Source organism: Amphibalanus amphitrite, unplaced genomic scaffold, assembly GCF_019059575.1.
Source record: "Amphibalanus amphitrite isolate SeventyFive unplaced genomic scaffold, NRLGWU_Aamphi_draft 000145F_arrow, whole genome shotgun sequence".
NCBI lineage: Eukaryota > Metazoa > Arthropoda > Thecostraca > Balanomorpha > Balanidae > Amphibalanus > Amphibalanus amphitrite.
This window is the reverse complement of record NW_024881640.1, coordinates 34,763-58,825: the sequence shown is the minus strand read 5'-3', so window position 1 is coordinate 58,825 and position 24,063 is coordinate 34,763. Positions and strand designations below refer to the sequence as shown.

Below are 24,063 nucleotides of genomic sequence, written 5' to 3'. Positions count from 1 at the left end.
GGTGCCCCTGGAAGACCTGTAGTGCTTTTGCTAGGCCGATGGTGCTCCTGACAGGCCTGTGGTGCCACTGACAGGCCCGTGGTGCCCCTGCTAGGCCTATGGTACCCCTGGCGGGCCTGTGGTGCCCCTGTCGGCTGTCAGGCCTGTGGTGCTCCTGGCAGGCATGTGGTGACCCCAGGCCCTAAGTCATGACCCATGTGACCTCCACCCTGGGATTCGCCACTGATTAGTACCATGCGATGGCTTCTTGGTAATTTGTTACATGTAGGATTAATGGAATTTATCAAACGAGAATAAGGAAGAGACAAACACATAGGTACTTGGGGATCAGCTTAAAGTTAACCACACATACGGGCAGGGGTGTAATTTTCCTAAAATGATTGTGGGTGCCCAGCTGTAGGGGCGCCCGGCGCCAGGCCGTTTTGGGGCGCGATAGATATTCTTTATGTGGGAGCCTAAATTAACACCGAATTTGATAACATTGCTAGCCGAATGGCGCTTCAAGTGACGTGTCTGACTAAGCAAATACACGCTTAAAAGTGGAAACTGACCGGAAGGACGTAAAAAGCTGTAGAGGGCGCCATCCAGTAGGAGGGGCACCAAATGTGGAGGCACCAGACGGTTACGACTTACGAGGGCGCCGTGAGACGATGAAAAGGGCGCCATTCTCTTGGAAGGGCGCCGAGTGATTGAAAACGCTATGTGGTCCAGGGGCGCTAAGAGGCCATAAGGGCGCCGCACAGTCAGTAGTGCTACGTTGGTGGGGACGTGGGGACGCCAGATGGTTACGAGGGCGCATTGAGATCAGGAAAAGGGCGCCATTCTCGTAAAAGGGTGCCGAGTGATTGAAAACGCTATATGTGGTTCAGGGGCGCTGAGAGGTCAGAAGGGCGCCGAACAGTCGAGGGATGCACGGTGAACAGAGACCTAAGGACGCGAGACGGTCAGGAGGGCGCCGTTATACCATGAGAATGGCGCGGTGCTGTCAAAAGTGCGCCATTCTCCCAGAAGGGCGCCGAGCCTGATTAAAAACGCTATATTATCCATGAACGCGAGACGGTCAGGAGGACGCCGTTAGAGCATGCGAAGGGCACCGTACTCTCGAAAGGACGCTTGCAGCCTTGTAAAAGACTTGTGGGTGCATTTTCATCATTGTGTGGGCATACATAATTCAGGATTGTGGGTGCATATGCCCCCACAAAGAGATATAAAATTACACCCCTGCATACGGGGGTGAACTGCCATTTTCGTTTAGTAAAAAATAAAATTAAAAAAAAATCATCGTGTCAGGGCTGTGACGAAAAATAAGTGGCCTAAATCCGATGAGAAAACAGGATTTGGGGGTACCCTAGGTTTGGCTCCTTGAGCCATGGTGCCCCCCCTTGTCTCAAATCGTTCCGCCGCCTATGTCCCGAGCCGGACCGGACGGGGCGGACGGGCCTGCAGGGGAGGTGATCGGGTCACTGCAGGACAGTGATGTGATCGGGGGATATATGATATCCCGACAGGTGACATGACATGCTCAGACCTGACCCGACAGCTAACCAAACCTACACAGGCCCGACCCGACGCGTCCGGACCCGGACCCGACCCGATCAGGCCACACCACTGACCCCACCCCACCGCGACCCGACAACACGACCGGACTCGATCAGCTTCGCCAATAGCGCTCGGCAAGGGCGGGGCGGGTCAAATAACATGGACAGTCACGGTAGACCGCGCTCTATAACGTCCCCTGATGACGGAGCGACCGACCGGTGTCGGCCACCCGCTGGTGATCAATCACCAGACATTGCCCTAATGGTGATAGCCTGGTGTTGCCAGCAGGCACCAGCCGGCACCAGCAGTTGCCCGCAATAATCCAATTATGTGTATGTATTTTGGGAGCAGGGTGGCTGTTACATACAGACGGTGCTGTATATAGGCACTCACATGAGCTGATGCCGTGAGCCTTATCTCAGTAATTTGTGACGCCAGGAGATTCTGAATTGATGGGAAGGTATGAGCCGTGTCCTTTCTCGCTTGGACCTGAGTTTGGCAACACCATTGTGCGGCACTGGTCAATAGCTTCTTCCGCAACCTTTGGCATTCCGTCTGACAAAAGGGTAAACGAATCAATTGAAGGCTGTCTTTGTGTCAGAGGCGCCACTCAGACAAGAGGCTACTTGTCTCCCTGTCATGCTGAGCTGTTTGTGACCTGTGTGACCTGCGCAGACGGAGAGGCAGTCTGATGCGTCCGCCGGCCACACTGACCTGTGTATATGACCTCTGTGTTCGTGACCTAGACCCCACAGACGCCGTGACACGCTGATGCGTCCCCCGGCCACGCTGATCTGTCTGTGACCAATGTGACCTATGTGTTACCTGCGTGTGACCTGTGTGTGACCTCTGTGACCCCACAGACGGCGTGACACGCTGATGCGTCCGCCGGCCACGCTGCGCGCCGAAGACTACCAGGTGTGTGTGACAGTGATCGAAGCCCGCCAGCTGGCCGGCCTCAACATGGACCCGGTGGTGTGTGTGCAGGTCGGGGAACAGAAGAAGTACACCTCGGTCAAAGAGAGCACCAACTGTCCATACTATAATGAGGTGAGTACGACTGAGCTCGGCAAAAGCGGAAGGGTCAGCCGCGTTGTAACTGTGTTTTTTCAACCTCCACTGTATTGGGAAGTGAATATTGCGCTACCAAAAGATTTGCCCTTGTCAATGGAATATACCTAATTAAAGATTATAATATTTTTTTTAATCATAGCAACAGCTATGAAAACTGACAGCTAACCATTGAAAACTGAAGCATCCCGTTTGTTTGTTTCAGTATTTTGTCTTCGACTTCCATATGGCGCCTACCATGCTGTTCGACAAGATCATCACACTCACAGTGAGTACCCAGTATAGAGGCGATATTGTGATTCCGCCTCAGATCTGCATTCCGTGCAATGAGTTCTCTGAACTGGATTATTGGTCTGTCAGGCTCGGTTCGAGCTTCTGTCACGTGGTGGACGTGCATGCCTTCGGTGATTTTGGTCTGTTGATTAAGTGGTCCGCAGACTTGACATTATCTTAATTGAAGTCGTTGTCGCAAGGAAATTGAAGGATTGCTGGGATTAAACCAATTCCGTAGGAATATCTTTTAAACTTGCGCTTGGGCGGAGGATGAATGATGTTTATGTATTTGAAACTGAATCACATCAGTCAAAAGCTCTTGGAAGAGTCAATGACATCCTTTTCAGCAATGTGTCTCAGGAACGGCCGTTTGTAACTGTTAACCCTTTCTCGTACTTTCATTTTCAGGTTCTTCAATCGCGCAATATACTTCGTGCCAATAAGGTTCTCGGGAGCTTTAAGCTGGACATTGCAACGGTCTGGGCGCAGACAGGTAAGTAAGATAGATCTTCGAACTGACGTCATAGGCACACTGGCTCGGGTGTATTTGTGTATCTGAAATTTATACCGGTTTACATACAATATACCTACATACCACAGCTGGTGCCTGAATTTTTTATATTCTTGAATGAAACTAATTTTTAATCAGAATAGGTGCTCAAGGCATGAACGTGCTTCCTGATGTTCTTATTTCGACTGTTTGAAATAGAATGACCGACGAAGCGAATCTGCCGCGCTAAGCAGAACGTGGTTAGCAGCGCCTGATGTGGATGGGTCTGAATGACTGCATTCTATTCACGAAGAAGGATCCTTCACACAAAGATGTCAAGATTACTTTTTCATTTTCGTATAGTTGTATACGATTCGACGCGCCGCCAAGAAAATACAGTGTTTGACGTCCATCGCTTGGCGTCTTTGCCAGCAGCCAGCGACACAATCTGCGTCGCTCCGACTCACGCTTAACTGTCGGTCGCCAACTATTCTGCTTGTTGTGGCGCTGGCTGGAAGCATCTTTTCTGCCCTTGGTTTTCATTTGTTCATTCTTTACTACATAAATAGAATGACTATGTGTTCGTCTTACATAAGTCAGCAGTATCATGATATCTAAGTTTATCCTACGACGTCATTGCTGAAACGATATCCCGCAATCGCCAAACGCTGCCTAATCTAGGCGTTCCTTTCATCTCGCTCTGTAAAGGACCTATCGAAACAGCGACCCAATCAGGCCGGGAGCTAGCCATTCTGGCGGGCCGGTGCTGCGCCAATTGGAGCGCTCTCGGCGGGCGGCCCGGGGCGCAGAGCGGTCCATGAAGGGCCATTTGGCCCGCTCTCCGGCGGCTGAGGCTCGTGTTCTGCCGCTGGCCAGACCAGCAGTCCAGGGGGCAATCGATACCACCCAGAGGTAGATCGGCGGCCGGTGCTCCGCGCGAATTACACCCGTGATCAAAGATGCATTCTGGAGACGGTGGAGCGGGCGCAGTGGCTCTGAGTCGCTGGTCGTCGACCCTTCAGCTCACCTGACGCACGCGTCGGCGGCGGGCCGGCGCACGCGAGCTCACTCACTGTCATTTACCGAGCCAATACGTGTCCATTTGGACAGTGGCCCCGGGCAGGAGCCAATGATCCAACAACTGTCTGCCGCGGTCGCCGCGCCGCCGGCGGCAGCGTGCACGCGACGACGAGCCCTGATTTGAGTGACTCTGACACTTCAAAGACGGCGAAATGTCAAGGAAATTAAATTGCGTGTAATATCGCAATTTATTTAATATAAGCTGTGTGGAGTGCAATCAATGTAAGTTAATTAGAACGGAAGGAAGCCAACTTAGAATCGACGTAAGTCTATTAACACTGATTTCAGCCCCACAAACGTATGTTTATATCAAGATAAGACATAATTCATTTATTATTCAGAGTTAGATGTGACGACTAGCTTGTTCAAAACTTTTCAGTTTCCTAGAGACAATGCTAAACCCGCTTATGAAGTCTTAGAAGTCGGACATAGCCGTTCTCAAGTACCCGATATATTTATCACAAGCCTTACCATTGATCGAACTTTCACCTGAATTTGCATCTCAGATGCCGGCTTCGTTGAATCCCAATCATCCAGTTCAGTCTCTCCAATGTCCCACCCTGCCGACAGATCACCAGTTTTACCACAAGTGGGCGCTGCTGACGGACCCCGATGACCCGTGTGGCGGCCCCAAGGGCTACCTCAAGTGCGACATCAGCGTCATCGGCAAGGGCGACACGGTCAAGGCGCCCACCCGCACCGACAGGGATGAGGACGACATTGAGGCGTGAGTGGCGCGCTGGGGGCGTGAGTGGTGCGCTATACAATACAATACAATACAATACATTTATTTTTCAAGAATAGAAGCAGAACACAGGATACAAACGCATAATCAGATTGGTGCAAAAGAATAAAATTCTTTAATTAAAGCACCTCTCTGCAGAAACGATAGCCAATACTTAACATGAATGCAACATAAACAACGAAATAAAATGACACTTTACAATGTCAAACGCTGGGGGCGTGAGTGGCACGCTGGGGACGTGAGTGGCGCGACGGAGGCATGGGTGGTGCGCTAAGGGCGAAAGAGGCGCGCTTGGAACATGAGTGGTGAGATAGAGGCGTGAGTGGCGCGCGGGGGGCGTGAGTGGCGCGCTGCAGACGCGGCCAGCGGCTAATGTCTCAAAATTGAGTGGCTTTGCATGCCACAAATCAGGGCTCTAAAGAGCCACAAATAATTGTAAACGGAAGGGACCCAAGACATGCATGATTTAATCATCAATCCAGAACACAAAATGAAAGTCATCTGTAGCCAGTATTTCATCGAGAATGAAATATGGGGATGTCTTAGTAACTTGGCATACATCTATAAAACTTAGCGTTTGATGTTGGCTATAGAAGCCTGTTTGGTACCCTGCGAAAGATCTGGTTTCAACACTTGTTATAACGTACTGAATATTTGTTTTGCGTTGCTTTGATGTTGCGCCTGTCGAAGGCAGCACAGCCAAGTCTGTCAAACACAATTTGAATTTGTTTCCAATCAGTTTCCATTCAGCACCATATGCGTTCACCACTCAGCTGTATGCTATGCCTACTACAAATAACCCGGAATGATGTGTAATAAAGTGGCTACATATATTGACGTCTCGGTAATTTGCGCTCAGTGCTACCAAAATAAACCAGCCATTGCCAGGCATTTGCGTGACGAATGCCATTCTGCTGCGTGGCTCCTACGTCATCCCTGCAACGAGCGTCATCACTCGTCACCAAACTACGCGCCTTCCACTGCGATGTATTCGCCACGTTTCGGACGTAATTACATATATCAGACAGGCAAAATAGCTATTGTGTTCCGCGGCCGGCTGCCTTCGCGGAGTGGCAATGTCGGGCTTGCACGCCTCATCGACCAGCCAATTAGTCGGGCGTTATTCGTGCCATGTGTGTAGCGGGAAAACGCGCAGTGTGCCAAGATACCTATAAGAAACAGGTAGATCCGATGTTTGAAAGTAAAGCCCCAGTCACAAATTTGACGCACCTGTGACATTTCCTGACACCCACGTGACTATTGTATTAACTTTTGTGTTTTGCGATGTTTTGACCTTATTTAAAGTACTGAAAGCTCAAAATGTATGATTAATGTTGTTTAAAGCAGCATATTAATAATTATGTTTGTAAATTATCGATAAGCTGCTTATGGCAGGTCACGTGATTGCTACCAGATTATGTGCTCAGAAAGCATCTTTTCAACTTCGATTTTGAACAATTTTTACCTCCTTTGAGGCCAAATGATGGACAGTTTGAGGCACACGATGAAATGCTGAATCTATTGATGCCAAAATTTGCTCGTTTTTTGCATTTTTAGACTACTATATCCTGGCTCAAACTTTGACCAGTTTGTGTGTAAACCCTATGGTGAAGGGAAAACTTCACGCCCAGCAGGCGTCATTACAGTGCTGCCAAATCGTGTTTGGTGGGGGTCGCAGTGTGCTTCTTACTTGAGATGTTGTTTGCAGCGTTACTATGTGCATTGTACCAGCTGGACAATTACAATGTGCGCCGCATTCTAAAACGGACAACGTGTCCACGCCCATAGGCTGATGGGGGTCACTTCGCTCCTGGAACTGATATTCTGCTAAGCTAATTTCTATACTTATATTATACACTCTATACTTGCCACAGTCTAGCGTTGCCGGTTTCTTTTCTCTCACAGTCTCGAACTAAGATCCCTTCCCTCCCCTTCACACCTAACTAGCCCCCTCTTTCCCTCCGTGCTGCGACAGGAACCTGCTGTTACCGGACGGCGTCACTGCGGAGCGGCAGCGGGCACGTATCTCCGTCACCATACACAGTGCCGACGGTCTGCCCCGGATGAACTCCTCGCTCATGGCCAACGTGAAGCGCGCCCTCACCGGGGAGAACAGCGACCTGGTGAACCCCTACGTGCGGGTCTCGTTCGCCGGGCTCACAGTAAGGGCTGCGCTCTTCCTCCACTGCAGCTGAAGCACGCGGTATTTTGAAAGCGTCCTGCTTCTAGAAATGTTAGTAGTCCATGTGAACGAATATACATATGTTTTAGATAGGCTTCGCCTTGCTTTGAATCTGGCTGAAAATTTATATTGGCTCATTTTCACCATATTACAGTGGGAATGGCTCTCGACCTTTTTAGGTCCACTTTTTCCTCAATGCGCCCATCCAAACATCTATTCACTAATCAATCTTATCACATCATGGGAATGTGATGCCTTTACTGTGAGCTAGAATTGAGTAACATGCTAAATCCGCCGTTCCCCTCACAGTACACGCATTTTCAGGTGTGGGAGATGTGTGGATGCAAGGGGAATCACCATTATTTCCCCCCAAATTGAAACAAGGGATTATTTGATGAAGCAGCTCTCTTACATCACAATGGCAAAAAAAACGGTTATTTTTCATTTAATTATGTCATCACGCAATACCGGTCGCTCCCCTATTATGTATCACAAGTTACCATCTCGCTGATGCAACTCCTGAAGCTCACGTCACAGATAGAGGAGATTGTGTCTCTGCGGCGGATAGCGTTCCATTATGTCCGTCCCCATATTACTCTCCCTGTCTGCGCGGCGCACATCGTCCTAATCATGGCCGGCAGCTGGCTGCCATGGAACCCTGCCGGCCTTCGCCACTGACGCGGACTCTTGCCGGCACGGGTGGATAACAATGTCGTTGCCATGGAGTCATGGCGATACTTATATGGAGTCGTGAAGTCGCTGTCAGTGTCAGTGACTCCTGTCGCCACTGACTTGCGGGTTTATCCACTTAAAGCCATAATGCTAGTTAAGTTCGAAATAACGAACTTGGAATACGGTTTTGAATGGAATTTCTACACAGTCTTCAAAACATCGCTTTATTTTTCTTTGTGCATTCACATGCATTTGCTAGAAATCCATTATGCTTTTAGTAGTCGTCGTATCGGATCGTTCAGACGAAACTACAAGGTATGTAAATGCATACCGAAAACTCCAACAATATAGCAAACTTCATGGATAGCACCCTTGTTCATGGAGCCCTGCCGGGTTTAACATGTAGTTCTGTCGGCACTGACATTGAGCTCTATCGCTACCGTCCCGACCAATCCCCGACAGTGCTATAGTCGACCACAGTACTGAATAATGGGAGAGCCCAGCACTCCAATCAGCCCTGTATCATCGCCAGAATGGACACAGTGAACTATATTGCGAAACTTAAGGTAGCAAAGTCGACGCCGGCGCTGGCTGGATGTCATCTTTTGTTATTTATTGGGTTCTTGTAGGTAGGAAGTGGATCCTAGAAACACTATGGCACCGTACTGCATGGTTAGCTGTCTATGTAGGAGATATTGGTCTCAATTCTGTATGTGTCTGTCACGATAATTCGCGCAAGTTCATGTTGTCGGACGGACATTCTGAATAATCCGGCTTTTTACGTTTCACTCCCCAGGGCAGAACATCGGTGAAGAAGAGCTGCTATTCGCCACATTGGAACCAGCAGATCGTCTTCACGGAAATGTTTCCACCGCTGTGCCAGCGGATTAAGATCCAGCTCAAGGATATGGATACTGTGAACGATACACTGATCGGGACACATTTTCTGGATCTCAACACGATCAGCAACGATGGCGAGCGTGGTAAGATAGGTGAAATGGCCAGCACATCTCCATTTAGCTAGAACGGTGCCAAAAAACTCCATTGTCTTATTACCAGACATTGCCCAATCATTTTTAATCATCAATAGCTGAGTAAAATTTATGCACTGACACAACCTAACGTGCATCTCTTTTCTCACTGCTCTCGTAATGTGGCCCATATTTTTCACAATGAAATTGTTCTCTTTCAGGATTTCTGCCTACGTTTGGCCCTGCCTACGTCCACATGTATGGCTCAACTCGAGACTACATGTTCCCAGGGTTTGACGAGCATTCGCCGCTCAACAACGGCCTTGGTAAGTCCCATTTGGCACTGCGTTCAAAACGTTATTGAGTATGTCGATAGTCTTTTTTTTTCATTTTTACTGACATCCGTCGTGTTCGATTCATTTCATTTTTTTTTTTTAGTATTTGTCTCTAACCGTATTTTTCCATCACGCACTTGGGTGTCGGCCGTTGCCCTTTCCTCCATTCCCCGGTGTTATTTCTGCGGGCTCCGGAACGAACAAACGAACGTCGGTCTCACAGCCGGCCTACCACTGGCTTAGCCAGCTCGCAGCCGTTCTGCTGAGGCGGGGAGTTTTGTGTCGCTCCGGGAACCGATCAGACGCCGAAGCTTAGGCCCGCGTCTCCCCAGTCCACTGATCGACTGATACGGGGATCAGAGGGGCGTTCACATGGGCTGAATTCCCTACCAATCAGCCAGTTCGCCAGCGAAGCTGTCCAATCTCGTCTGAAACTCAGTCACTCTCACATTCTTTATCGTGTAGGTCGAGACGTATGGGGTGATGTATACGTGCGAATGCTTTTATATTTGCATATATGGGTTCTTCAGTCGAGTGAGAAGTGATTGAAGTAGTAGAGATGCATGAGACGGCGAACGACCGTTCATTTATCGTCTTAGACATGGAGTGGAAAGTGGGTTCGGCTTAGATCGGTACGGAAGTCAATGGGTACATTAAGAACGGAGTGCTACCTCCTTACAGGTGAACTGATAGAGCGCAATAATTCGGCAATTTGGCACATAATGAAGGCGTCACGAAAAAAAAACTGAACATAACTATATTCATGCTGTTTCTCAATCAAGTCGTTTGTCATTACATTACATGCATTATTTTTCATGCGTGCCGTATTCTTTTCATCCCTGGTGCTTAGAGCGGGAGATTCTGGGACAGGAAGACTTGTATCCAGACAGTGTCCATTTGAAGCGGCTAGTGCCCATTGCTGGGAGCCGCTAGACGCTGTCCCACATGACTGCGTCTACCCGTACCGGATACGGTAATTGCCTATTCAACAGCCTGTTACTGGACATTGGCAAACATATATGACCGGAACCGAGGCAGACTGCTCGTCAATGCCATGCACGCAATTATTTCTTTGTTGTTAGTTGTCTGGCGAGAAAAAGGACATGGAAATAATGTTTTTTGCAGAATTTATACAAGGTCGAGACTGTACTTCTGAATGCTCTATTCTCATGCTACCAGCACATTAGTTTCTTTCGTCCTATAACTCATTTTTTTCTAAAATTTGTTGACTTTGGGTTACTAAGCAAGGTGATTGAAGGCACTGGGGTGGGGTATACTCTATTCGCACAGTTCTATCTCTTTTTACGTCCCATTCGAACGTCCCGGCACCACAGAATTGTCGGGAAAACTTGGGTAGATAGACGATTCCAAACTATGCAATGGCTATTCACCGATATAACACCATACGCCATAAAGTGTTCTAACCGTAGCACACAGACCAGTTAAGAACTGTTGTGACCAGACCCGTTCGCCTCAATTCTCACCTATCCGTGCTTCTATCCTCAGGATACTGAAATCCTTCTCCTCCACGCCACAACCCCCCCCCCCCCCTCCGGGCTGGACAGGCAACTTTATCTCATGCGGGCTGCTCCCTTGGAGCGGCACCGCTGCTCCCGAGGGAGCGCACCCCGTAGCCGGGTGCAGTGAGTGCCTTGGGGCTGGGTGGCCTGTCCTCTGGACGGGCTCAGCCCCGGCGACTCACTGGGGTGCCTGCCCAGACCAATGTCTCCCCCTAATTCCTATCATCCTTCCGGCTCTGCAATGGTCTTATCAGACCGAAAGGGCCTAACCCAACAAAACAAACAAAACAAACAAACAAACCTCAATTCTCGAGGTCACCATGATACCTCGCCGACCGGGGGAGAAACCCATCCACTTTGAGCTGAGCGTCGGCAGCCGTCAGTTAATTCCCTCCCTGGGGCCGACGCTGCAGTTTGATGTTTGATCGAGACTGCTACTACCCTGCCGTTCGCTCTCCGCGCTTTGTTCACTAAGGTCAGCGGTCAGATGTGTTCCCCGGTAAGGTCAGAGGTCAGGCGTGCCCAGGTGTGTCCCCGGTAAAGGTCAGAGGTCCCTGCTTAGGTGTGCTCCCCGGGTAAGACCGGAGATCACTTTCTGTCCTTGTTTGTCTGGGTAAGACCAGACGTCATGGTCTCTGGTCAGGTGTTCCTCGCGTAAGGTCAGAGGCCACTGGCCAGGTGCGTTTCCCCGGTAAGATCAGAAGTCACTCCTGATCATCTATACCCCAGGTAAGGCCACCTCCCGCCGGCAGCTTACGATCGCTCTTTGACAGGCGAGGGAATCAGCTACCGCGCCCAGCTACTGGTCTCTGTACGGACCGAAGTCACCGACGTGGTCGAACCGGCCCCCTCGGAAGTCGAGGTGGAACCGGCGCCGGCCATGATTGAGGTCAGTTTTTGTGTAGTTTGTTTAAAGTATTCACCAGAGACCTATGTTTGGTTGTACAGAGATCTATGTTTCCACATATATTTGCTTAAAGTCTTGAAAAATGAAAATATTTTAACGTTCTTAGTTCTCAAATTCCATTGTGCCTGACAATTTTCTATCTAACTAATGCCTCAGTCGCATCAGATGACATTCATTTTCGATCTGCTTGGCCGCTGCCGCTTCCCTATCTATTGTTTAAGCCATTTCGGCAGCGTGTGTGCGGGCAGAGCCGCTCCCGCTCTGAAGAATTGCTATTGAACCTAGAACTCATTCAAAGTTAGATCGGCCTCTGGGGGAACAGGACTGGGTCTCTCAGAACTTTAAAATGCATTGGGGCTGAATTATGGGCCTCGTTCCATTTCACAGTGTTACTTGCAAGCGTTTGTTTGTTGAATGAGGCGGGGATCAGCTTGTTTAAATGTCACTTGAGCGTGTGTGCGAAGAATATAAACGTTTTTTATGCGTGTAATTCGCATAATGGGATGAAATGTGTTCACATGCTTCGCTTCAACATCGTTCTCACGTTGCCCGTGTTTGCACTTAGGTGGGGTAGGTATATGGTGGCGCTGGTAACCTTAGAGCAATAGCGAAAGAATGCGCGTTTGTGCCTGGCTGACGTCTCGTGTTTCCATTCAGAGTCAGCTGGGGAAGCCAGAGGAGTTCTTCCTGTTCGCCTCAATCCTCGAGGCCACCATGATACCTCGGAGACTTGGAGAGAAACCCATCCACTTTGAGCTGAGCATCGGCAACCACGGCAACACCATGGACGGCCACAACACAACCACGCGCCGGGAGAGGACCGACGACGACCCCGGTCAGTTCCGCCGGAACGGCTCACTTCCGGTCGGAACCCGCCACTTCCGGTCGGAACCCGCCACTTCCGGTCCGTCACACCACCACTTCCGGACGGTCATACTGTCACTTTCGGTCGGTCATTTTCACTTCGAGCGTCGTTAAACCGGTCTAATCAGCCGCAATTATCAGGGGATTACATGGTACTGAGTATGCTCTGTTGGACGATAAACTGATTATCTTGTCGGTACTGTCCATCTCCAACAGTTTAAGTTCAGGTTTTTTTACTCAATGCCCCGACTGCGTCTTCCTTAGTGTTATTTGTTTTTATTTGTTTTTGTTTTTTAAATGTTTTTTTTTAAGCCTGAGATCTTATGCGATGCAACTGTTTCTTTGTTAGTTGCGACGAAGCATTCACATTTCATCAACATAGCATGCATCGCACTCCTCCATTCTGTTTATTGGGTCTTGCATTTGGCCGTCGCGACTTTATTTTCTTTAGCGGTATTTTCCGTCTCGGCGTGAATCCCTTTCCAGGCCGCTTTCTCACGTCACTGCAAGTAGGAGCTTAAAGTCGTAGGCACTATATCAAGGTTTCTGCCATTCAGGGAGCTCGTTCCTTTTGAGTGCCTAGGGTGCATCTCTTGTGAGAAGCATCAAGCTACTCTGGCGGTAGGTTTTTCGATGACCCTAGACGGAAGAAGTGGCTTCCTCGGCGGCATAGTGCTGGTCCAGTTGACAGTGCTGTTTTGCAGGCAGCTTCGGCGTAGCCTCACTCCTCCTAGCTTCCTAGCTGTCGTTTCCACCGTGACTCTCCTGAGGAAGCGGACAAAATCCTAAATTATAGCATGGGCTTTAAAATATTCAGATTGAATGCGTTACATCCCTTGTCTTGTGAATTTACTGACTAATATTTAGAAACAGAATGGCAAGGGGAAGGAAATTGCCTACGCCACTGTTTCAAACACAAACGGATTACGTCAAGTAAACACCATTAGCTGCTGGAAGGCAGTACTTTCCCCAAACTGACCGACTCGCTCCGTCCTCCAGGTCTGGAGAGTGTGCTGGCCGACACACCACCCTACCAGTCCACCTCTCACCCCATCAAACCGATGAGCTACGACCGACTGTACTACTTCCTGCCCTACTGGGACAACAAGCCGTGTCTTCACGTACGCAGCGTGTGGCACGACCATCGGCGGCGACTGTACCACTCCAACCTGCTGGCGCGCATCGCCGAGAAACTGGTCAGTCGGGTGGGGGGAAGGAATGGACGAGAGAAGCAGTCGTTTTGTTTGTGCAGTGGGCATGGTCAGCGCTGCATAGTAAGCCTAGCCTGGCTCGTTGGCTGACCCTGAAACCTCATGGCTGGCATTTTGGCTGGCGTTCATGGCATTTTGAAGGCTGATCAAGGTGTGGGAACACCATCATCAATACATTTTTGTAGCTGTTTTCTATTAGATTCCTTGGTGTGCACCTGCTTTGACAGCTCCTCAATATCAAATTTAGCAAACAATTTGCATTTATATTCATTAAACGACACCAGTGTATCATCGTGTCGACTGTCGTTATTTAGTACACACCGTTTGTGCTGACAGCTGGGATCACATTTAATGATGCATGGTGTCATTAACCCTCGCCCGTAAACGGCGATCTGCCACCTTCGCCCATGCAGGGGGGGGGGGGGTTGGTGCGACCCCCCCCCCTTGGCGTTTGAAAACGGACCGTCGTAGAGCTTAGCGGAAAAAACCAACGGATTGCTCTCGCCGAGATCTCGCGATTGGTGGTATATTTTTTGGTCCTAGGTCAACATTTGACCTACTTATGACCGGTCAAAGGTCAAATTTTCGGAAAAATAGACTTTTTTCAACTTTCTGCGGCGATTGCGGCAAAACGGTGGAAGATATCGACTTGAAACCTTCACTATCGTGTTCCTTGATCAATTCTCTATCGTTTGGTATGTATTTCGTTTCCCTAGCTCTAAAAATGGCGCGTTGGGAGCGCTGGAAGTCGGCAAGGTCACAGTCGGCGGCAGAAATTCGAAAAATCAAAATTTAAATTTTTGAGATCTGATTGTATTTTTGGATTTGGAAGGTCCATTTGCTCCCTATAGAAGCTAATATTGCTGCATATTCCCATTGAGGTGACAAGAATTAGCAAAATAGTGGTTCGGGCGCTTTTCAAAAATAGTACCGGACGCTGTTCCTCTTGTGACGTCATAGCTCCGTGACCTGACCTGACCCGGTCAAGTTTCTTATACCATATGATAGCCAATACTTGCCCCAACATGCATGGGAAGTTTCATCACGATCCATCAACCGATGTCCGTACCACTGGCAGGAAACCTCGGGCGTTGGCACTCAGTTTGTGAAAATCCGGCCGGAGGCTGTTCCCTTTGTGACGTCATAACTCCGTGACCTGACATGACCCGGTCAATTTTTTTTTTTTTATCAAAAGATGCGCAAGGTTTGCCCCATAAGGTACCCAAAATTTGGCGGCGCTGCGCGCCGCCGTTTTTGCACTATTTCCGAAAAACCTCAGGGGGGGGGGTTGCACCAACCCCCCCCCCTACATGGGCGAGGGTTAACGGTCGTAATTACGCAATCAACTATCGCCATTTGTTTTGTGCCATGGATTACCTGCCATCCACACTACGGCTTGTCTCGCCCTTTGCTATTGGCACGTTCCCGTTTGATTAACCTCATCTGCATCTAATGGCGTTCCCAACGGCCCTGCTGAGCGCGACAGAACACATGACGCCTATTCCGGGCCTGTGACGCCTTCCACCAATCCCCTCAATCGTTCCGACCAGTGTTGAGTCTGCTCAACACAGCGGGGTGTAACGGTTACGCTTGTCCGAGGCTAACCCCCAGCTCAAGCTGTAGCCATTAGCGCACGTACGAAATGAACAGCAGTCGCCACCGGCTGCCATGGACCTCTGAAAATTTACCGGCACACGTGCGGAGAAGGTAAATTGCTGACACATAAACCCGCGGCTTATCACGAGAGCCGGGGGTCGTACAACACCACACAAACCGGCGGCTTATCGCGAGAGCCGGGGGTCGTACAACACCACACAAACCAGCGGCCTATCGCGAGAGCCGGGGGTCGTACAACACCACAGTACCACACAAACCCGCGGCGTATCACGGGAGCCGGGGGTCGTACAACACCACACAAACCCGCGGCTTATCACGAGAGCCAGGGACTGTGTACGACCCAAGTACGACCCTGCAAGCAGATCGACGGCTTGCTCTGGCAATGAGTGGAGACTGGAGGTAATTGATTCAGCAGAAATATATATTTTATCGGGGCCAGTCAGCGATAAAAAGACGGTAGCAAAACATCCGACATAGATGCAATATATGTAATTGAATCCTGCTTCCGCCAGTCATTCGTATGGCTGTCACTTTGTCAATCATCTTGTCAGTCAGTCAGATTTTGTGGCTGCCAGAGTGTCTGTCATCAACCTCTGAACCCTGTCCCAGAACGAGTTTATGTAAGCAGTCTGTCAGTCTTTCCAGTATATCATATCACATTGTCTCCACATTGTCACATTGTCTCACGAGTGTCTCAGCAGTTTGCTAGCAGTCTGTCATCGCCCTCTGTCTTCAACCACGACGAGTGTCTTGTCAATTGTCAATCGGTCATCATCCGCTATCTCCCCCTCCCCTCCAGGAAGAGCGTCTGTCAGGTTAGTGTCGGCAGTTGTCACCCCCTCTGACCCCCCTCCCCCGCCCCCTCCAGGACGAGTGTCTGTCGGAGGCCCAGGACCTCTCCGAAGAGGAGGACCCGTCGGCCGACCAGTGCCTAAAGGCCTGCCTGGACCAGCTGTGTGCCGACTGCGCCCGATACGTGTCCGTGATGCGCTGCTCCAGTCAGCCCGTCACCGGACGAACAAAACTCGACAAGGAGAGGGTGCAGTGGTGCCTTCAGGAGCTGGTGAGTTCGGTGGGACCTTCAGGAGCTGGTGAATCCAGACGTGATGCCCCTAAGAGATTGTTGATTGCTGGTATTGAGTGTAGATATCGATTTATGCGAGAAGGGAGTCCATCAAATTGAGAGTGCTGCAACATAGCCTAAACTCGGCTTGGACGAATAGACCATGCTGAGCTGATGGAAGTCATACGCCGTTATAAGCGCTGATGTCATTCATGGGCTGACATCTTTCTACGGTACCGTAGAGAGGACAATGCACATTTTTTTTTCTTGTTGTAGAACGGGACTTCATTTACGCCTCGCACGACGCACAGCAACAACATTTCATTTCCATGCACCATCAATCGTCTTCATCAAATATTAAAACCGTTTAATATTTTGCGCTTCCAATACCCGTCAGATAACATTATTTATCCCTTTCGAGCGGTGTATTACCCCTACTTAGCCACCGCTGTTCTATATAGTGGTGCGACCGCCTTTTAAGTTTGGCCGCGCTAAGCAAACACAGCGGACCGGTCTCGGTCGCCACTTATAGTTGTTTGCGTCCCGTAATGGCACGGCCCGTGTGGTTACAGGCAAACTCGAGTGAGCACACAGCAGGCGCCAGAAAATGCAATAGACGCCGCCAGTTCGTGCGTGCGAAGCTGTTTTTCTGAAAGTTTAAGCAGTGCAATGCCTTGGTGGCTGTTATGCACATGTTATGCAGTTATAATTCGAGCAAACTTTTTGTAATCTTTTTACAATGTCATATACTATTTGGTAAATGAACGTGACATTAGTGTGAAACTATAATATTTACTCATGAGCCATGAAAATACATATGCATAGGCTGTTCAAAGGCTTGGAAATTGCGGACTTGATTTACGTATGCAAATTCAATTGTCTAGGGCTTCGGTATGTGATCCTGGCAAAACGCTTAGCTGCCGGCGACTTATAGGTTATCATAAACCGCGCTAAAGACAAAGGATTTAACAGAACTTATCACCAGTAAAACGCCTTTTGGGCGAAGAACGAGCGAGCGAGATAGTGAGCCCTGCACGTGCGGAAGGGCGAGAGGGTGCTTCCAACGGGCTTGTGCAAAGCACCCTTCTAACCGGTCGCTAGCGGTGTGCCAAATTTGAACGCAATCGGCCCAGCCGTTCCTGAGATCTGGAAGCGGCATTCTGCACGTGCGCACGTGCAAACGGGGTCCAAAATGACTTTTGCACGGCACCCTACTAACTGGTCCCCAACCGTGCACCAAATTAGAGCGCAATCGGCCCAGCCGTTCTCGAGATCTGGAAACGCCCCCTGCACGTGCGCACGTGCATTAGCACCCTAACCGCAACACATGGGAATGCATTGCCTGGTGGGTGCCTACCTGTACGCCAAGTTTCAGCGAAATCGCCCCAGTAATTACCGAGTTACTGAAATGGGAACAAATTTGGCACCTCTTGTTGTATTTTGCACGTGCACTGGGGGTGACCCACATACATCGAGAGTATCCTATTTTGGGTAGAAGGGATGCTGCTACCCTACAAAAATTACCGCAAGTCAATCGCCCAAGCGGCTGCTGAGATATGAGCCTCGAAAAATCACTACTTTTGCAAAACAGCTTGAACACCCTTGACTTTTCACGTGGCACGTGCCACCACGGTCACTGATATGTATCAAAAGTAGTCAATTACGGGGTAGAAGGGATGGGGCTACCCAGCAAAAAAGACCGCAGGCCAATCGGTCCAGCGGTTGCTGAGATATAAGCCTCTCAAAAGCGTTACATGCCGGGCCGGGCCGGGCCGGGCCGCTCATACTGAGATTTTTCCGTTATATTGAAAAGACTCACTTCGCTCGCTGCGCTCGCTCGCTCGTAATAAAAGCGTCTTCAAGTATGCTGGTTTGTTAGTACCTGTGTCAAGTAAAACCAGTTGTAGGTATTTTTTCTTTTTTCGTTAATCATCATTCCACTTAGCTCGAAATATGATGTGCTGCATTAAAGCCACAGCCCACAACAGTAACAAAATTGTGAACTGCCTCCGCCATGCCTCCACCGAAGGTCGCCCAGTTTCTCGGCCGAATGTGGCGCCCAAGTTGGACTCTCGATCGTTCTGTAGCCGGAGTTCAGTGTCGCCGAGCCGCGACTAACTGCTGTAATCATCTCCCTGCGCTGGCCATTTGTCATAGCACGCCCGATATGGAATGGCACAATTTGGCGGTGTCGTAGTTCTGTAAAACCCTAATACTCTCCGATATAACTTCACATGGACCGACGTCCAAACTTCGGAAATGTAGTGAGAAACCTTTTGGCATAACACTTGAACATCTCTTTATGTGTATGTGTATGCTGAACTAATTGGCGTTTCTATTGCCCACTATATGGACGCAATAAATTGCGCTGCTTTGAGACAGGACAGTCAAGTATAATTCAGCTCCTGGCTAGAAGTGTGAGGTATTTCCCAAGCGCCAAGCCTTTGTCGAGTGTAACGATGCCATCGGTTCCTCAGGAGTCGATGGGGGACAACGCCCGGCGACTGAGACTTCTCGTCACACCGGCAAACGTCAAGGAGAAACTGAGAACGGCCCACAGCTTCCTTCAGCGGCTCCGGTTCCTCACAGAAGACGTGAGTGCTCAGAGGGCCGGGCTGGGTCTTAGCGGAACGGTGCCGTCCTACTTTTCAGTGCGTTAGACCTGATGAGTTTCATAATTCAGTTCATAGAGGAGGACTTGCTTCAAGGCGCTGGGGATGTCTATGACGAGGCCGGGCGCCTTTGATGTTTTTTTATATAATTGATTTAAAAGGTGCGTTTGCTTGTTTATCGTAAATAGTTTGTAATTCATGTCTCTCACACAACATTTACATTTTTGACATTAGAGGTGGGCTTGAATAGACTTCTATCTTCATCAACTAAGTCATTTTAGAAAATTAATGCGTCGCTAACTTCGAAAATTAAGACGAGAAAAGGTAATGGACTTGCGTAATTTCTGACTTAATAGCTCAATATCTTCCAACGCTATGCCTCTCCCACTGAATAATATGATCATAAGAAAAGTTACGGCTTTGCAGATGAGCATCTTCATTTCCAGCAAGTGGCAATAATACCTTGCATTCATCTCGAGAAACGAACCCGATTCATCTTCTTATCTCATGGGAAGCGAGCGTCTCTCCGCCGAAACGGCATGTGTGATTCAACTGACAGCTCTCATTAGCCCGAGCTGTTCCAATTAGCCCTATAAATACACACGGTCTCCCCGGGCGGCGACTTCAAAGGAGACCGTGACGTCATCGGTCGCCCAGCTAACTTATTTAGTTTGGGGAGCGATCGGGAGGCAGCGGCTGATCAGAACTGGCGGTCGGTGGCGGTCACGGGCGGGGCAGATGAAAGTGAACGGTCGACCGACAGCGGATGGGGCTTGTCTTTACTGATTCCCTAAGCTGCTGGAGATGCGGTGGACGCGACTTTCCTGATGTCTGGAGAGTTAGCTCGTAAATATTCTGCATGATGCTGCTTTACCACAGACGTAGCGTAAAGGGCAAAGGACGTGGCGGCATCTTCGGTCACTAATTCCGGTCATAGTCCAAGCTTACAGGGTCACGAGCTTTCGGATTGCGAAGTCTTTTTATGATTGTTAATCCAGAACAGATGTTGGCGGAAGTTGGGGTAATGTTTTGTCCTGCCGTGACACCTAGTCTGGTGTCCTGCTCAATGTCGGGCTGATAAAAGCTGACAGAGCTACGTAGCAAATAGTTTTGAAACATTTCACGTCTTCCCCCTCTCTCTCTGAATATTTATCCCATTGTGTCGGACTGCATAGCATACCTCTTCCGCACTCTTCACATTCTCACAAAGGGTCCTTGAATACGGGATTGATTCTTACTTTTCCTCGTTACGTATCTAACCCTCCGTCTCCCTCCTCTCCACAGCCGCAGCACAGTCTGCCGGACGTGTTTATATGGATGGTGAGTGGCGGGAAGCGGGTGGCCTACCAGCGACTGCGGGCCAGGAGCCTGCTCCACTCGCTGGTCGAAGAAGAGGCCGGCCAGCACTGCGGCAAGGTGCAGACGCTCTTCCTGAAGGTCAGTGACATGGTGGTGACATTCTTCCGCAAGGTCAGTGACATGGTGGTGAGACCTACTGTTTTCGAGGGTCAGTTTTGTATAACCCACAAAGTAAAGGACACTATCATTCAGTTCTTCGTTTTTGCGCCGAAGATTCCGCCCCTTGGGACATCGCAAAGCATGGCCAAACTATCCTTCCGCGAACAAAACGGCCGTCGCTGGCTATATTCATCCTTGAATTTACGAACCCTGGTTTCAAAAGTGAAACTAGAGTAGAACGGAACCATGCATCTTGTTTTGAAGGCTCCCAAATATTTTGTACGAGCCATTCCTTTTAGAGCCTATTTGTATTTTCCGGTGTCATCACATTGCTTTTAAACGACGTTGATGAAAAAGAACGACTGGGCAGTTTGGTCTCCGGGGTGGTGACACTGTAGCTGCTGTCGGCCGTTATCTACTTGTTGCTCGCTGCTAGGCCGACGGCCGGCGCCAGCAATGTATCAGCCGAAGACAGCCGTCCCGTCCTATCCCGTACTTTCCGTTTTAGTACCCGATTGTATCATAGCGTCCCTTCGCAATCGTCCGTTATGTGTATTTGTCTCGACTCCGGTTTTGTTCGATCTCATCCTGCCCCGTTTCATGTCATATCGCCCTGACGTCAATGACCGTCCTGTCTTGTCCTTCCTGCTCCGTCCCTTTCCATCTCGCCCATTGACAACAGCCGTCCCGTCCCGTCCCGTCCGTCTCGTCCCGTCACATCTCCCCTTGACACCAATTACTGTCCCTCCTGTGTTGTCCCGCTGTCAGACCTGTCCCATCTCTTGCCCTGACGAAAATTGTCGTCCCGTCCCGTCCCGTTGACTGTCCCACCCCCCGTCGACACGGACGGTAATGGCGTTGTTTACGTCACGGGAGTCGGCGGACCGACGAGCGTCTGTTTTTATCAACACACGGTACCTCCAGGGGTCCTGCTGCTGTTTACGGTGACTGTCGTGCCGTGTGTGAGCCTGGGTCTTAGGTGACGCTGGGTCGGGGGTAGAGTTTATTGATTAGATGAGACGAGTATGGGAGTGAGGGAGCATTTCGGAGGAATATTACGGAAAGTGGTGTGGAAGTTAGAGACATGTCGACTGGCACAGGCGTGGTCTTTCACCCAGATACGATTCCCTAGGGCTGAGTGCTGACTACACTGGATAAAAAAGTGGTACCATTCTGAGCCATCAAGGCACATTTCGTCTCTCCGCTGGGAGTGGAAAATGTGACGTTCTCGTGCGTGGAGGCTGTTCTGGCCTCTGCTCGTCGGGCGGACTTCTCTGAACTCTTGTTTGTCACCCACCTCGGCCACTAATTGATCCGCCTTCACGAAGGTGCCTTCCGGGACTCAGTCTGATTAGCACTATTGGCAAACTCTCCCCCGGTGTGGTGAGTGGGTAAGTTAGATTAGTTGACGCTTCAGTGAACTTACTCTAACAGGTAGTTAAATATGAAAATAGTAGTGTGATAGATCGCGCTTTCAGTAAGTGTCTAACTCTCCCGGTGTGGAGCCAATGAACCCGCGAGCATAATGAGCATGAAAGCGTGAAGAGCGCTTCTGCGGATGACGTTGGCAGGCTGGGGCTGTGAACCTTAAAGAAAATAATGGCGGAGTAAAAAGCTGGGCTTCAGCGCGTCCGTTTTACAAATTGTTTCGTCATATCTGTTGATTGCTAAGATGTCCTAAGAAACCGTCTAACGCACAGCAATGGCATCGAAAGTGCGATGTTTGCGATGTGCTTCCGTATCGTCGCAGTGTCCATAATCCGTAATCCTATGAGTTTTGCTTATTGTTAGTTTAATTGCAACATAAAGCAGACCAAACAGGTTCGGCTCGCTTTTTCTGTCTTTGTATGTGCTGCCATCCTAATTCTCATTTCTCTTTTGTCTTCGAAGCACCAATCGCTAAGCTCATTTCCCTTCCTTTTTCCAGCTGCCGGGTAAGCGCGGTCAGGGCTCGGGCGGCTGGGTGATCCAGGCCAAACTGCAGGTCTACATGTGGCTCGGCCTCACCAAGCACAAGAGCACGTTCTACGCGGGCCTGCCGCGGGGCTATGAGATGTCCCACGAGCTGCGTAACTCGGACCGACCCAACGCCATGCCGCCCACCTCTCTGCGATACGTGGAGAGACAGGTGAGGGCACCGTAAATTATCGCTGTATTAGTTGGCGAAACTATTATACTGGAAGTAACGCTTACTTTTTTTGCGCCATGCAATCGCTCTGGTCGGTCCGCACCTCACAGACCCCCCAGCAATGTCTGTTTTATCTCAACTGTACCAGGCCCGCTCTCAAATCACCCCGTCGGTTCACAGGCATTCCAGCTCCGCGCTCACGCGAGTACCAGGATCGCTCTTAATAACCCTTTACCCTCGGTTCACAGACGTTCCAGCTGCGCGCTCACGTGTACCAGGCTCGCTCCCTGATCGGCTCCGACTCGTCCGGTCTCTCCGACCCGTTCGCCAGGATTGTGTTCGGCGAACACAGTCGCACCACGCAGGTCAGACTTTAGCCACACCTCAGCTGCACTGCTATAGTCAGACAACGACGCACTATTGCCATTTGTGGATGACATGAATAGGTAGTCAAAGCTTCTCAAGTGGCTTTTCTTTACGAGTGGACGTAGCATCAGCCCGTCTGTCACATCGTGTTCAAAGTAATCGATGATGCTTGGAGGCCTTGGAGCAAATATGCTGAATAAAAATGATAAAGTTGTTATAATTGTGCATGTACGACCCGCTTGGATCCATTGTGCACGTGCAGGTGATTGACGAGACGCTGAGTCCCACCTGGGACGAGCTGCTGCTCATCGATGACGTCACCGTCTACGGAAGTCCCGAGGCCATCTGCCGAGAGCCACCGACCGTCGTCATCGAGGTGTTCGACCAGGACAAGATGGTAAGTGTCCAAAAAAGACGGTGAGTGTCTGAAAACGCGCAGAGGGCTAATATAGTACGACAGGGAGCCGAATAGTTGCTTCAGTGCTATCCTGAGGACGCAGCGCTCGCTAATATAGTACGGCAGAGAGTGGGACAAGTGTGGCGCGGAGTGAGAAGTCGTGTTAGTGCCGGGAGCTGTCAGTATAAGATCTCTAGGGCTAGTTAGTCCTGGGATCCGTGTCGGTACCTGGAACTGTGCGCAGTGCTGTGTGAGTTGTGACAGATCCACAGTCCACGCTGGCGGCTGCGACTGGTTCGCTCCGGTGGTGACCGCGATCTGTTGGCGGCTGGTGATGTGTAAGTCAACAGCCAGCTAGCGACTGATGCTGGTGTGGTGGTTATTGGTGCTCTTGTTTGTGTGTTCTTAGTCTAACTCCGCTCTTCAGATGTAACTTCTCACGTAGCGGCCTGAGGCAGGTGGTTTTTGGATGTTGATCAATGATCATTACCCATTGGTGAAGTAGCTCCGACCGTCACAAGTTAGGTGAAAAAGTCTGGTCGAATGGAGTTTAAAGGAAAAT

General features: G+C 49.8%; 1 protein-coding gene across 1 annotated transcript in view; it reads left to right on the top strand.

The window, feature by feature from the left end:
- LOC122382688 (otoferlin-like) overlaps positions 1 to 24,063 on the top strand; it is a 73,790-nt gene that overhangs the window by 29,819 nt on the left and 19,908 nt on the right. Inside the window, exons 6-21 of the mRNA XM_043368351.1 lie at positions 2,403 to 2,589; positions 2,816 to 2,878; positions 3,292 to 3,376; positions 5,024 to 5,180; positions 7,174 to 7,360; positions 8,849 to 9,035; positions 9,245 to 9,349; positions 11,652 to 11,767; positions 12,443 to 12,620; positions 13,649 to 13,845; positions 16,346 to 16,540; positions 19,018 to 19,134; positions 20,437 to 20,589; positions 22,538 to 22,738; positions 22,987 to 23,103; positions 23,367 to 23,501. Of these exons, the coding sequence (XP_043224286.1) occupies positions 2,403 to 2,589; positions 2,816 to 2,878; positions 3,292 to 3,376; positions 5,024 to 5,180; positions 7,174 to 7,360; positions 8,849 to 9,035; positions 9,245 to 9,349; positions 11,652 to 11,767; positions 12,443 to 12,620; positions 13,649 to 13,845; positions 16,346 to 16,540; positions 19,018 to 19,134; positions 20,437 to 20,589; positions 22,538 to 22,738; positions 22,987 to 23,103; positions 23,367 to 23,501 (2,380 nt within the window). The remainder of the gene's footprint in view (positions 1 to 2,402; positions 2,590 to 2,815; positions 2,879 to 3,291; positions 3,377 to 5,023; positions 5,181 to 7,173; positions 7,361 to 8,848; positions 9,036 to 9,244; positions 9,350 to 11,651; positions 11,768 to 12,442; positions 12,621 to 13,648; positions 13,846 to 16,345; positions 16,541 to 19,017; positions 19,135 to 20,436; positions 20,590 to 22,537; positions 22,739 to 22,986; positions 23,104 to 23,366; positions 23,502 to 24,063) is intronic.